The sequence below is a fragment of the Vulpes lagopus genome, chromosome 2 (assembly GCF_018345385.1).
Source record: "Vulpes lagopus strain Blue_001 chromosome 2, ASM1834538v1, whole genome shotgun sequence".
In the NCBI taxonomy this organism is placed as follows: Eukaryota; Metazoa; Chordata; class Mammalia; order Carnivora; family Canidae; genus Vulpes; species Vulpes lagopus.
The window spans coordinates 47,843,598-47,858,122 of record NC_054825.1 but is presented as its reverse complement, the minus strand read 5'-3'; the positions used below and the strand labels follow the sequence as shown (position 1 = coordinate 47,858,122).

General features: G+C 57.4%; 1 protein-coding gene across 11 annotated transcripts in view; it reads right to left on the bottom strand.

Annotated features, from left to right (window-relative positions):
• Nucleotides 1-14,525, bottom strand: part of TLE3 (TLE family member 3, transcriptional corepressor) — a 47,185-nt gene that overhangs the window by 8,293 nt on the left and 24,367 nt on the right. For 7 of the 11 annotated variants that reach the window (XM_041742818.1, XM_041742823.1, XM_041742820.1 and 4 more), the window contains exons 7-12: nucleotides 7,902-8,106; nucleotides 6,165-6,181; nucleotides 2,672-2,791; nucleotides 1,856-1,906; nucleotides 1,091-1,243; nucleotides 543-684 (exon numbers count right to left, since the gene is read on the bottom strand). In XM_041742818.1, the coding sequence (XP_041598752.1) occupies nucleotides 543-684; nucleotides 1,091-1,243; nucleotides 1,856-1,906; nucleotides 2,672-2,791; nucleotides 6,165-6,181; nucleotides 7,902-8,106 (688 nt within the window). The remainder of the gene's footprint in view (nucleotides 1-542; nucleotides 685-1,090; nucleotides 1,244-1,855; nucleotides 1,907-2,671; nucleotides 2,792-6,164; nucleotides 6,182-7,901; nucleotides 8,107-14,525) is intronic. The other 4 variants (XM_041742819.1, XM_041742825.1, XM_041742827.1 and 1 more) reach the window with 1 other exon arrangement.

Here is a 14,525-nt window from a genome sequence, read left to right as displayed (position 1 = left end):
CCGGGGGGAGATCCTCAGGGGGAGCGTGCCCGCCCCTCCCGACCCGGACAAAGCTCGGGCCACCACGATGCCTCCCAGCCCAGCTGCAGGTCTTCTGCACTCGAAAGCTGCCTGTTCCAGGCAGTTGGACTGAACCCATCAACCTGGGACCCAGGTCCTCACAGTCCAAGAAGGTTCAAGCTGAGGGTGATGCCCATCTCTTTTTACAGAGCAGGACACGGAGGCCCAGAGAAGGGTGTTGGCTCAGAGTCCTACGGAACTAATGATGCAGATGGGGTCAGACCATGGGGGTCCTGGCCCATCTGAAGCTCCTGCCACACGCCGAGTCCAACAGTGCCCCAGAAGGCCCTGCCACCAGTGTTGACACACCAGGTGTCCACGTCCTCCTCAAACCTGACCACGGAGTCCCCCTGGAGGCGGGCCCTGGGAGAGCCCCAACTCCCACACACTGCCTGGTGCTCCGGCCCGTCCATGCAGCTCCGGCCCAACCCGGGGCACACCCCCGCCCCCCCAGCACGGCGACCCAGCCCCATCGTGCCTACCCATTATACCTATCGGGTCCATGCCTGGAGGTTTGCCTGGCATTGACCGGAGCCCTGGGGTCGTGCTGGTGCCTGGAGTCGGGGCATCGTTCCTCGGAGTAGGTGTATTGGACTTGAGCCCAGGGGTAGAGGATTTGTCATTCTGAAGAGAGAAGACCAGAAGATTCCTTTCTCTCAAGAGCTGGGCACTTGGGAGCTGGCCACAACACCCAGTGCCAGCTCCAGTTTGCAATCTCCTGCCCAAAAGCCCCTCAATTCTCACCCAACTTTACGTGGCAGGGACTACGGTGATGGTTCCCATTTTACAGATGCGGTAACCGAGGCTTGGAAACATGAACTGGTACCACAGGCCCAGCCAGTGAGTGGGGAAAGCCAGTATCTAAACGGGGGGGGAGGGGGGGGCGCACCCCAATCCGTGTTCTCTGTACTCCACCCCTCTGCCCTCTAATTACGACCACTCCAGTTTGTCCCTTTTCTAGAACCTTCTTCCTCCACCCCACCTGCCCTAGCCCTCTGCTTCTGCGGTGCCAGAGGCAACCCCCACGTACATGACCAAGGTCTTTGGTCTTGGAGGAAGGTGTGCTGCTGGAGGAGGCTACTGAGGCAGGGCTGGTGGGGGCATCCTTTTTCAGGCCTCGGGCCTTGTCCAGCCCATTTTCAGGAGGGGAGTGTGCCGGGCTGACCCGGGGCGTCGCTGGGTCCTAAAAGCACAAAGGGTGCAGAGATGCAGTAAAGGCAACAACCAGCCGGGAGCCTTCCCTGCGCTGGGGACGGGAAGGGAGTGCACACACTGATGGGGAGAGCAGTTTGGCTGAGAGGCATGAGGGCCCCAAAGCGGGACGACTAGTTCTCACAAATCTGGTCTCACCCCTTCATCCCACAGATGGGAGACCGGGGCCTGGTGGGGGTGGGGGACGGTGACCAGCCCAGGATCAAACCCAAGTTCAGGACTCCAATCTGGGCAGTGGGGCCTCAGGACCCCTACACCCTCAAGGTCCCAGGGGGTGGTGGGAGAGTGGAGTGGACCTGGAGGACCACGGGGAGCAGGAGCTGGCCCTCGCCGGAGATCTTTGGGGCATGGTTGCGCTCTCCCCCAGGGTTTTCCATCCCAGGAACCCCAGCCACCATGCAGCCAAGCCCTGCCCTCCTCCTCCTGACCAGCCTGATGCCCCGACACCAGAGGCCTCGCCACCCTGCTCAGGCTGCCAACTGTTGGCACAGCAGCCGGGACCCAGCAGCTCTCAGTCAGGGGAGGAACCGCCTGAAACCACCCCAAACCGAGCATGCTGTAGCCTGGGCCCGTCCGTGCTCACCTCGTTGGAAACGTCCACCACCAGATCGTCACTCTTGTCTCCGTCACTGTCCTGCACCCCGAGAGAGGAGCTGGTCAGGGGGCCACCCTCACCACACCCCAGACTGAGCCTGAAGCACCCCCTGTCCCACCAGCTGGAATCGGAAGCCAGAGCCAAGCCCCACAGTCCACGCCTTCTCCTCTCTGGTCTGGTCTATCAATATGGGCCTTCTGCTCGCCGAGCCCCCGGCCCTGTTCCAGGTCACCTCTCACACCTCCTGGCTGCCTCACCCACACCTGCCCCGATATGGTACTTCTGAGCCCCTTTAACTTGGCTCCTTCCAGAAGCTTCACAGCCACCATTGCTGACAAGGAAATGTGCTAGCCTCGTGTCAGGGCTTCCACCACTCCGTGCAAGAGGCGTGATCAGCCTCGTCTCCCAGAAATGCAGCCGAGGCACTTGGGGAACCCATCTAGAGCCACAAGCGGCAACGTGGCTGGACGGGGCCTGGCATCACATGGCCCCCTTCCCTCGGTCTCAGCTCTCATGCTGCACAGGCTGGCCCACTGTGGGGTCACAGTGTGGGGGCACCAGGGACGGCCCACTGGAGCAGACCAGGGTCTGGGAGGGCCATGAGGGGAGCACAGGGCCGCCCTGCCTGCCTGTGCCCTGGCCCACAGCTCTTCCCTCAGCTGCTCCCCATCCTGGCTGTGGCCCCGGGGCTCACAGCCCGTCCTCCCCTGGGCCTCTGACTTGCACCCACGAGTCAGGCCTGTGGGTTGTCCCACATCCCAGCTCCCTCAGACCCAGCAGTGGCCACAGTGCCCCTACACGTACGTATCGGCTCAGACTATCTTTCTCCTCTGCTTTCCGCTTCTTGGCTTCCATGCTGTAGTCTGCAGAGCCCCGGTGCTTCTCACTGGCCCGGAGGCTTTCTGAGGGTGACACGGAGTTATTCTGGAAACAAGAAGGAGATTCAGCGTGAGCACTTCGTGCACATCGTCCCATGAGGTCAGTGGAGGTGTGTGTGTCCTGCTACGCTCCCCTCCATCGGAGCCTTGCCAGAGCAGCCTTCCCAGCTCTCCAGAATGGGCCTCCCTGGAAGGGTGGGCGCCCTGGGAGCAGCACAATTCTCTTCTGTAGCTATGATGCTGCCATGAAGTGAATGGACCTGCACCGAGCTCTCTGCCTTCTGGCCTGTGAGACTGTCTGTTCTGTGGGGGCCGGATCACACCTCCCTCACCGCCCACCTTGGGCTGGCCACGTATATCTGCTCAAAGAAGGGACAAACAAAATTTGCACCGAGTCGTGAAAGATGGGCCTCTGCGGACACACAGGGGCCACATGCCATCCTTCATCGGCTGGACCCTACTAGAATGGGGAGCCTGACGGGGAGCGGGGACAGTGGGCCTTCTACATGCAGGTGGGCAATTTGGCATTTTGCATGCACGTCCTACTGTTCTACTGCCCGACCTCCAGCCACTTCAATGAAGCAGCAGGGTTATAAAGAAACAAAACCTGCAACTTTGTGAGCCTCTCCCTCTGAAAGGTGGGAAAAGGCATAAAGGCAGGCAGGAGAACACCCCACAGAGGAGGCGGTCGGCTGGCTCGGGGTGCCAGGAACGGCGCACGTTGCACGGGGCTGCGGGGCCAGGAGGGAGGAGCCGCCACTAGGGGTACCTGCCAGCAAACCCGTGCCCCCCAGGGCTGCAGAGCATCAGAAGCAATGCCTCTCTAGGTGCCTGCTGGGGGTTGCTTCTTTCTAAGAAACCACACTCTACTTCCACCCCCTTTTCCTGATCACCTCCCCTAGATCGGGCCTGGCGCTGGGGGCCAGGGATGGAGGAACGAGCCAGACCTAGTCTCCGCTCTGGGGGCTTACGATACCCAGACCGCAGGGCACGGGCAGGCCGGTCCAGCCGCATCCCCACGCACACGGACGTGCAGGACATGGCCACGGCGGGGACGCAGCGGGACGTGGGTAGAGAAGGGCACCCCGAGGCCCCTCCCGTCTCCCCCACTTTCCTGGAGGCCAGAGCCGGCGTTTGGGGGGCCAGGGTGGGTGGAAGGGGAGGCGGTGTGGGAGCCAGCCACACAACTTCATTTCCTTTCCTAAGCCGGTTTCTGGGCAGCCCTTCCCTGCCAGGTTTCTGCCCGAAGCAAATTAAAATGGCAGAGTTATCAAGCCTTGAAGAAAAAATGGAGCTTCTGATGGAAGCGCGGCCCGGCCTTCCCCGCAGCCGCGCAGGAGCGCTCGGCCGCGATTCAATTAGCCGCTGCGAGCCCGGCGGAAAAATCACCGCATTTCATTTCCTCCGATGGTGGCCACTGCGCTAAGCAGCAGGCTCGGCCCTCTCCCCTCTCCCCCTTCCCCTCTCCTCCCCTCTCCCCTGTCTTCTCTCCCCTCTCCCCCTTCCCCTCCCCTCCCCTCCTCTCCCCTCCCCTCCTCTCCCCTCTCCCTGGCAGGGGGAAGCTGCTCGGGTTTCTCCTGGCGACCCGGTACGTGGCTGGGAGAACAGCGAGCCCTTTCTTCTCCTGCAGTCAGGCTGAAAACCCTCGCTGCTACCGGAGAGAGTCATGTCAGGCATTTAGCGGCATCGATCCAGCCCGCCTCTGGCTGGCAGGCGGCCAAAAAACTAAGTATTTTTTATTGCTTCGGCGAGGCAAGGAAATATGAATGAAGCTACCTCTAATTGGACTCCAGACTAACCCCTCTGGGACCGCTTCCAGCCCGTCCAGCCGTCGCCCCCCCCCCCAACCCTGCCCGCCACCCCCTGCTCTGCGCGGCCGCAGCCCTGTCCTTCCTGCGGGGGCCTCATCTGTTGACAACCTGGTTTGCAGAGGGCTGCTTACTGCAGGCTGCACGGCCTCCGCCACCAGGGCCACAGGCACACAGGCCCGCCGCTGCCTCACCTGCCCCGGGGCCCCGGGATGGATGGGGTCTGGACTCACTCTCACAGGGCTCTCCAGGGACCCCAGGGTGCCCTCCTCGGCTCCCAGCCCGCCCTGCATGGGTGTGGACCAGCGCTGCTGAGTGAGGAGCTCGGCTCTTGGGGGCTCCCCGGGAGGACTGGGGTACAAAGCTAAATGCAAACAGCAATGTGGAGGATGACAATGTGAAGACAGAGGGTGTCGGGCCTCAAACCCCAGTGTCACTCGGCAGCGGCTACTTGTTAACCGGGTCACCTCCTGATGCTGGGTTCTGCTACAAGGCTGGCTGGGCAGGAATATGCACGTGTCCCAGATACAGACACTGAAGCTCCGAGACCGGGCATCCCATGAAGTGGGTCCCCCTGGGTGACCAGACCCCAGGCCTGGAGGGGGTCCAGTCCAGCCCCCACTCCCACCGAGGCCGAACACCTCCCCAAAAATGCCACCTCCTGAGGATCAACATTTACTTAAAAGCAATCAAAATGGATTTTCAGCTTCAGTTTTTCCCTTCCCAACGTACCTAGCCATCGCCGGGCCCAAACGTGCACCCGGATTCCTGAGCACGTGGGCAGGTGGAGAGGGGAAGAGAGAGCACTGCTGCTAATTGGCAGGTTAAAAAAGTCAGCCTGGTGGAGGGCTGGGAGGGAAGGGGATCGGGAGGGAGCTGCCCGAGGAGGCTGCCGTCTAGATGGTTAGTTAACTGCCCGACCTTCCAAGTCCTACTTAACACGAGGTAATAACCAAAGCCATCCTAACAGATTAGATGGCCCCAGATACAAGGACAGCGATGAGGAATAAAATAGCTTTGCTAATCGCTGGAGGATTTTTTTTATCCAGACTCCACTGTGCTTATTCAGAAGGCTTATTCACTTGAAACAGAACCTCTGAGCCTCAGTGTGATCAGAAAGATTTACAACAAATCTCAAAGCTGGCAGACACGCAGACAGCCTGGCCTTAATGCTTGCTCGCTAGCACTTTCTTAAACCAAGTTAAAGCCCAGAGCAAGGAGAAACCTCAGGCGTTTGGAGGAAGTGGGGAGTTACAGGATCATAGGGGGGGGGGGCTGCCCACTTGGGAGGAGGGAAGCAACCCTGCCCAGGACACAGGGCCCTGGGCCACCCAGGGACTCCACGGACTGGCCAGCTGCCCTCTCTGGTTAATCACCTCTCCTAAAAAAGAGGGTTAGAGCTCACTTAAAGCTACCCATTTGCCAAATGATGGAAGGGAAGCCTGGAGAGATGACAGGTTCCCCCCAACCGAAGGTCACTCCCAGCAGGTGGCAACTCCTGTTTCATGACAACCACCACCCCACCCGCCAGGACCCCACGCGGTCCCCCCCCCCTCCTCCTCCTCCCAGCACCCCAAACACACTCCAAGGCTCCCAAGTGCTGACACTTACCGCGCTGGATTCTCTTTCTTCAGGGACCGAAGGCCCGGACAGGAGGAGGGACAGGCCCCCCCAAGACAAAAAAAAAGACAAAAAAAGGGAAAAAGATCAGTCTCATGCAGCTGGCTTCTATGCTTTGCTAGTTCATGCATTTTAAAATGGGCAGCAGTCCTAGCCCTCTGAGTCATTGTGGGCCAGCCAAGGCAGGGCCATTAGGTGACGTTTCCCACTTTGAAAATTAACCCCCCCCCATTCCCAATGCTCCCCCCTTGGCCAGCAGTCCCGGGTGGGGTGGGGGCCTGTGGCCTGGCTCTCCCTGACATGCCAAGAAGGGCATGGAGATTATCGGTCAGCCCTTTTTGCAAGCCACAAGTTTGGAAAGGGTAATGCTACGCAGAACACCTAGCGGATCTGGGGATTGGGATCTGGGGATTGAGAAAGAAACAAAGAAAGGAACCGTGGGAGGAGTTTTTGTTTTTTAACTAACACCATGCTGTAGGTCTTTGCAGAGAAGCCCCGGATTATTCTGCGCAGCCGAGCACGAGCTCCCCGATTCCCCTCTCTGTTGTGCGGAGACCCTCTTCCTCCGCCAAGTGGACATACAGCATGGTCTGCTTCCCAGGTTCTGCTACCACCCTAGTGCACCCTGGCCTGGGCCGGATGGGGTGGCACCCGGGGGTCCTGGAAGGCACTGGCCCTCCGCCCTGGTAAATAGCTACGGGCCAACCAAATCATGGTGTACACCTGCAACTTACACAATTTTGTAGGTCTACTATATCTCGATAAAACTGGGAAACAGGGATCCCTGGGTGGCTCAGCAGTTTAGCGCCTGCCTTTGGCCCAGGGGCTGATCCTGGAGTCCTGGGATCGAGTCCCGCGTCGGGCTCCCTGCATGGAGCCCGCTTCGCCCTCTGCCTGTGTCTCTGCCTCTCTCTCTCTCTATGTCTATCATGAATAAATAAATAAAATCTTAAAAAAAAAAACTGGGAAACAATATCTAAGGGCAGGCCACATGAAGTGGCAAGTTTTGAAATCGGCCTGCGAGGGAGCCATGACGGTGTCCTTCCCCAACAAACCAAGCCCTCCTGGGCCCCCCAGGGTCCACATGGCGAGGGCCTGGTGAAGGAGGCTGGGGTCCCATTTCCAAGTCTTTCCAACCACCTCCCTGCAATAGCGTGATCACTACTTCTGCTCAAAGACCGTCGACTTGCAGCTTTCTACCCGAAGGCCAACTGTGTACCTTTCCCAAGGCACCCGCGTCGGTGGGACACACACGCTAAGTTAAAAGCCAGGATCTTGGCCCCTGTTCTTTGAGGACTAATGATCTCAAGGAGGATGAAACCTCCTCCAGGGGTAGGATATGGGAAGATGGCAACCAAGGGCTCATTCTGGGGAATTCTCGCTCTTCAACGCTGATGGGAATTGGAAAAAGGCCCCCAGCACAGACTGGAAGGTGTCCTGAAGGAACGGGATTGGGCTGGCCCTTTAAGGATGGGCAGCGTGTAGCTAGGTGATGGGAGGGTGCTGGAGAGTTCTTCCGGAACAGAGACCGCCTGCCACGGAGCAGGGATTGGAGGGTGGGGCCCTGGTTTCCATGTTCTAGGCATTCAACAGATGGCACCTAATCTTTTGCTAACTCCTGGCCCCAGGCTGACAACACTTGCTGTGTCCCCTGGCAGGAGGACCGACCGGAGACCCCACCCCACCCCGAGCCCCAGCTCCGCCCTCTGCCCCAGCTCTGGGCCGCACCTCTGTGGTCTAGTTCATGGTGATTCTTCTCGTCCTTCACCGTCAGGTGGGCCTGGCTGCCCAGGGCACCGAGCGCCAGCAGCCCGGAGCTGCTCCCCGTCACCGGGGGGATCCCTGGAGGCTGGAGACCTGATGGGTGGGGTGGTAACTGGACCGGGGGGCCGTGCGTGGCGTGGGAGAGGTGCTGTGCCTGGAGCTGCTGTTGCTGCAATGAAGTGGGTGGTGAGCACAGCTGAGCAGGGACAGCGGGGGAGGCTGCTGGAGGTGGGGGCGGGGGGGCGGGGATGCCCTCCCAAACCTCTGCCCCCCAGCTCAGTCCACATGCTTTCTGGCTGAAGGAAGTCCGTTAACTGAGGGCAATTAAGGCACAAGATGTTGGTCTTCAAACTCTCCACCCATCCCCCCTCACCCCCCTCTCCCCAGTTTTGGATGAATTCCTCAGGGTGCATTTCCAAGCCTGAGATAAATACAGCATGCATTTAAAAACCAAAGAGTCATCAGGGCTCCCTCTCTGGGGAGGGGGGGGGTCCAATTTTAAGTCAGCCGTCACACTTGCTCATGCTTGCATGCCTTTGAACATTCACAGCCAGGGACTCCCAACCCTGAGCCCGTATCCTGGGAAGCCTCCCTAATTCTCAGGAACTCCAGACTGGCTAGCCGAAGCCAGCGCCAGGCCATAGAAGAAAATTTCCGAGGTCAAGGGGAGCTTGGGGCCAGCAGAATGACAGCTATCTCGCCGGACATCAGAGCGGAGAACGGAGGAACAGGAGTGGAGGTTTGGATCTAGACAGCCCAGGATTCAAATCCCAGCTTTGGTAGTTCTTAGCTGTGTGACCTCAGGCAGGCTACCCAGTAAGTGATCTCCTAACAGCAGCTACCATTCACCAGAGGCCTTACAACGGGCCCTGCACTGTTCTAAAATCCCTACACCTGCCTCAAGATCTGTACAGTCATCATCACGGACATTAACGGTAACAATCCCCAGGCCAGGTTTCTGCTCCGCGGCTCCCTGAGCCCCCAGGTACCCCTAGTCACACTAGCCCTAGGGTATTTCTCTTTCCCCTCCGCATTCCACACCCAACAGACTGGCATGGGCAGCCTGGTTCCCTCCCCAGCGGCCGCTACAAAACGACCTTTATCTTATCGTTCTTAATTTTGTGCCAAGAACCACAGGAATTGTGGGGCAGGTTACACCGCAGCCAAATACTTCTGAGGAGTGGCTGGGGCCTTGGGTATGCTGATATTTACCTCAGTGAGCACAAGAGAAGGGAACCAACATTTTACTGGATGCCCGAGTGAATGTGTGGCACTTCCCAAATATTCTGACCCTTGCACCCCAGGTGGCAAAGGAGGGTTTGTGCCCATTTTACAGATGGCAAACTGACACAGAGAGGGCTGGAACCAGCCAGGTTCAACCACTAGCGCGAGAGATCTGGACTCAAATCTGTCAACCGCCCCTCTTATCCAAAGCGTGTTCTTAAGGAGACCCCCCAAAGTAAGAAGAGCTGGTAGGGATGACAAAGAGTAAAAATCTGATAAGCTTGCCTGTCAGTATAAACTTGGCTCGGAGGCCACGGCTGGCAGACAGGAGAACACGGGGGAAGGTCTACAGTTCTGGTTGGAGGGGAGGCCCTAAAACGCAGTTAAGTTTTACAGTCAGGGGGTCCTAAGAACCTTACTCTCCCCTCAACTATGCTGCAAACTGCAAACCTGGGCTCACCTGCAAGCTAAAGCCAACCATGGCCACCACCACCCCCTGGCCCCCCGAGGGCTTTTCTTGCAACTCTGGGTAAAAGGCCGGGACCAGTGGCCATTGCTCAGAGCTGGGACAGCTACTGTTGGATGATTTATGGAAGCAGCTGGTGGGCACTGACCCCAGATCTGCCCCGAAATGCCAGCACAGAAACAAAGCCCAGCCAGGGGACCCCAGGCAGAGACCCAACCCAGCCCAGCCCAGCCCAGTGACTCAGGCTCTTCTTGGGACCCGAAGGCTTACATCTGAGCTCCCCTACCTTTTCTCTTTAAACAAATTATAATTGTTAGGTCTTACTACAAGAAGGAAAAAAATGTGTGGTCAGAATATATCAAATATAATATGGATCAAAATATCGCTCTTAAAAAATTACCCTTCCATCCCACTCTCTAGAATTTTCCTTTACGAAAATCTACAAATGGTAAACGTATTCCTAAATAAATAGGCTCTTGCCAACCTTACTACTACTACTACACAACCGGATTTTCATTTGAGGCTGTTCTGTACAGATCAACACGTCCTTCCCAATGGCTACCCATCATTCCCCGGTGTGGGCCAACCATCCAACTCTATCTACACGCCCAGTCTTAAAAAATGAGTCTCCGCCAGCAGCACTGTGGTTTTAGACCAGTTGCTGACAGGCCCTTTAATTTTGCCAGTGTTAACTATTTCATAAAATCTCAGAAAGCAAGGAGTGAGGTATTTAATCCACTTTTTACAGTACACAACCGGTAAGACCGCTGGAGGGAGACGGGAGGAGGGGAGCTTCAGGGAAAGCAGCTGCAAGGGTAGAAGGCTGGCTCCCTCCACGAATAAATCTGATGCTACCAATTTGTGCCCAGGGAAAGACGCAGTTGAACCATTCCAAATACCCCAATTCCTACCTTACCGGGGAAGCTCTGCTCTTACCCAACCTTCTGGACGCCCTGCCCAGTTCAAATGCCTCCTCCTCTGGAAGCCCTTGCCATCCTCCTGGTCAGCACCGATGTCTCCCTGCTGAGTCCTAACAGCCCAGACACTGGGGCCAGACAGGCTAAGGCAGGCGTCCAGCTCTACCCTTTATCAGCTGCGAGACCTTAGAGGAAGGAGTCAGTGGACCGAGTCTCCGGGCCTTGGTTTTCTCATCGTGCGAGGACCACATGCATTATGCTGCATGTCAAGGCCGAGTAGGTACTCAGTTAACGTTAGCAAAAACCGATGCATGAATCACAAATATAACCATTTCTTTCATCTTTATGGGATGCTTGCCAATTTGTGAGTTCCAGGAAGATGGGAACCTTGTATTTTCTGTCCTGGCACCTCCAGTGGCGGCTGGCTTGTTTGCTCACAGCACTTCCACTGGGTAAGTACGTGATAATGTTGGAAAAGGCAGACAAGGGAGAGAGGCTGGAAGTTAAGTCGGCAGAGCAGCTCTGTCCAACAGTGACCATCCACCTCCCAGATCTGTGCCTCTTATCCAAGGCCTGCTGAGATACAGCTAGAACAGCTCATGGGGACAAGGAGCACAGCGGAGTGTCCTGCTTCCTGGAAATGTGATCCTGCAAACCGGCATGAGAAACTCAGAACAAAGGCTATGGTGGCCGTTTGGAGAACCGTGGCTTTCAAAGCTGCGGAGCTTCCAAGCCTGGGGTCGGGGGGGGTAGTTTACTGCTGTAGTATGTCAGACATCAGTGTCTTCTTTGCAACAGAGGAAAAGGAAATTTCCATATACTTCTCATCTTCAAGTACAAAAGCACAACCAGAAAGAGGCGTCCTTTGTATGGTTTGAAGGCACAGTCAGGAGGGGCCGGCAGGCTCCAGGGAGTAGGGACATAAGAGCCAACCTCCAAGGCTTATCTCTTCTTGGGGCTAGGGCAGATGCCAGCGCTTGCTGGGCGTGGCGTCTGCTCATCACAGTCTCGGATGCAAGAGTGAAACAAAATTTTCTCCCCGGCAGGGCAGGGGGAGTTGGCTGGCAACGATGCACCTGCCTTGCTGTCCCATGTCATGGCCCCTGCCTCTCTGCGGGCAGGCAGGCGGTGCACAACCGGCTGTCTCCAGGCTGCACTTCAATCCCCTGTGGCACGTCCCTGACTTCAGAGGATGATGGGCTGAAATACAGCACCATGTGAGTGGGGGGGGTGACAAGTGGGGAGAAATGGAATCAAATCCACCCTCCAAGAAGGGAATGAGCTAACCACTCTGCTGCAGCCCATCTCTGGTTTCCATGACTCCCTCCAATACACTCCTCCATCTGATGCGTGATGTGAAAGGAAGTCAACAATCTCCCCTTCTACCTCCAACCCCCAAAGAGGGGGCTAAGTGCCTGGAACCGAGCCCACCCGGGAGTACTGGTCCCTCCTGTAATATTTCAGGCCAGACCACAAGCATGGTCAAAGAATGTGTCCCACGGGCTCTAAGTGTATCCCCGTCTTCCACGCGTGTGTCAAGTGCCCGTGCCCTGTGCTCAGAAGGTAGGGCCTCTTACAGGAGAGGCTGATGGGGAGGATCTTCCTCCCAGAGTACGTGTAATTGGATTATGCACATCACGCTTTAATGCCTTTGCTGGCTGATTTAATGCTTCACTTCTCAGGTTCATGATTTGGGTTAAACTTAGCGAAGTTGCCTAAGCATTTCCAGAGCCAAGCCTGAGGACTGAGGACACCCACCAGAGGAAGCACAGAGTTCTGACTGCATAAAATGAACAGTTCCTGTCCTCCCAGGAGCCCTGGGCCTTCCCTGTTCCTTCTACCTATGTGGCTGGTGGGCCCCGCAGCCCCGCGCTGAACTGAGCTCTTGTGCTTTCTAATAGCTTTTAGAGCTCCCAACAACCCTTGCTACTCTATTTCGGACACGGGGATGCACTCAAGGAGCCAAGCAGAGCCAGGACCCTGAGCCAGCATGCCCTCTCCCCAGTACGCTGCCGGGCTGAAAGAACCTGATGTATTCTGGAACATGCTCTCTCTGCCTTCTTCCACGTGGAAAACTCAGTCAAGTGAATCCCGTGCATCTACATCCCAGAGTGAATGCAAAGCCCTCAGGCATGGCTTCGAAATACCATGTTGTCTGTGACAAGCTACAATCTCCCTCTTCCTCCTCCTCCTCACTCCACCCCCTAGCTCAAAAAAAAAAAAAAAAAAATCAAGTCAACACTGTTATGTCTCCCACTAATAAATCTCCAAGAGAATGCAAACCAAACTGTCTGGGGGCAAAAAGGGTAAGAGTCCCTCCATCCATCAGGTTCAACGACCCTGGACCAACACAGAGGGATGTAAAAGAAGGTTCTGGAAGTGGTTGCTAGGTCGGCTCACAGGATCTACAATCTGCCTAGGAATGCCTTCTGCAAGATGCTGCTCTAGGGACGAAACCCCCCCTCATGCACAGGGATCTTCACCCTCTGCGGATTCCTTTCCCAACAACAAAAGGCCTAAAAGAGGACGGGGCCTGCAATAACTAGGGTCTGTCTGCCAGGCCCCGGCCGGCACAGAGGCATCTTCGGACCCGCCTTCCTCTGGGGGATACCTGAGTTCCCCAGTGGCAGGTGGGGGGTGGCGCTGGCCAGGAAGCCTGGGCTCCCCCCAATTGCCACTCTCCCTTCACACCGACCTGATGCTGGATCGCATCCTCCTCCCCAGGAGGCCCTGGAAGCACTCTACTCCATGGGATAAATAAGCCACGACAGGTGCCTGCACCAGATACACCGAACTGTCGAGCCAAGCGGCGACCTCAGAGTCCTTCCACCCCAGGCCCAAGTCAGCCATCAACACCAGATGAAGCAGGCACGCCGCAGGGACTTACCGAGCCCTCCTCCGTCTTTTCACAACTGGAGAGACTGAGGCCTGGAGGAACAGAGTGCCTCGCCCAAAGCCTCATTCCCGGACCAGGGGGCCGGGCTGCTTCTCCCCCCAGACCGGCAAACCCAACACCACCACGGGGCCAGGGGGACGGACCACCACCAGCCGCTACCGAGAGCCCCGCCCCCCCCCTTCTGTCCGTTGCCCTTTCCTGCTGGGCCCCAGGCCCTGCCCTGCCCTGCCCTGCCGCCCCCAGCCTCCACCCACCTTCCCCAGCCTGCTCTGCTGGCTCCTCCCCTGCGAGCCAGGCCGCCCCTTCGCTGGGTGCAGTGAGGCCTGGCTCCCCAGCCGAGCCTGCCTCAGCTGTCCGTACGTAATTCCTGCCTTGTGAGGCTCCGTCAGGCGCGGCGATTAGACGGCCGCCTGCTTAATGACAGGGCGACGGCTGCATTCACTCAGAGCCCGAGAAGCAATTACCTTGGAAATGGGGGTCACAGGCCCCACTCGTTGGCTTTAATTGAATTCCAATATCTGCCTCGAGCTGCCTTGACCTAACTTGTAGCTTCCTAAATACTACTTAAAGGAAGTGGAGCTAATCCAAGCAGCACTTCTTCCCCAATCTCACTCTTTTCTTTGAATTCAGATAAAAAAAAAGTTATTTTCCTAAGAGGATTTTAATTCCAAAGAGGGAGGCAGAGTGGGAGAGGGGACCCGCTGTGGCCACTGCGTGGATGGGAGGGCTCGCCCTGGACAGGGGGGTAGGACGAGGAGCTGGGAGGGGTGACGTTTCAGAGGACAGAACTCTCGGTGCACTTCCCACCCCCGTGTCTCCCCTCCACCGCTCTCAGAGAGCCACCAAGCCAGCGGCAGACAGGTCCCTGAGGCTGAGGTCCCGGGCAGGCTGCCGGGGGTTGCGCAGGGAAGGGCCCTGGGCTGGGTGGGAGTCAGCCCCCGGGCCTCTGGCTGAGTTTGCTCCCGGACACTACGTGACCATCCTCGAATCACTTGCCCTTTCTGTAAATCGAGGGCATTGGCAAGATCAGGGTTTCTCCAGCAGAGGCCATCCCGCCACCTCTGGGGACATCTGGCATATCTGGA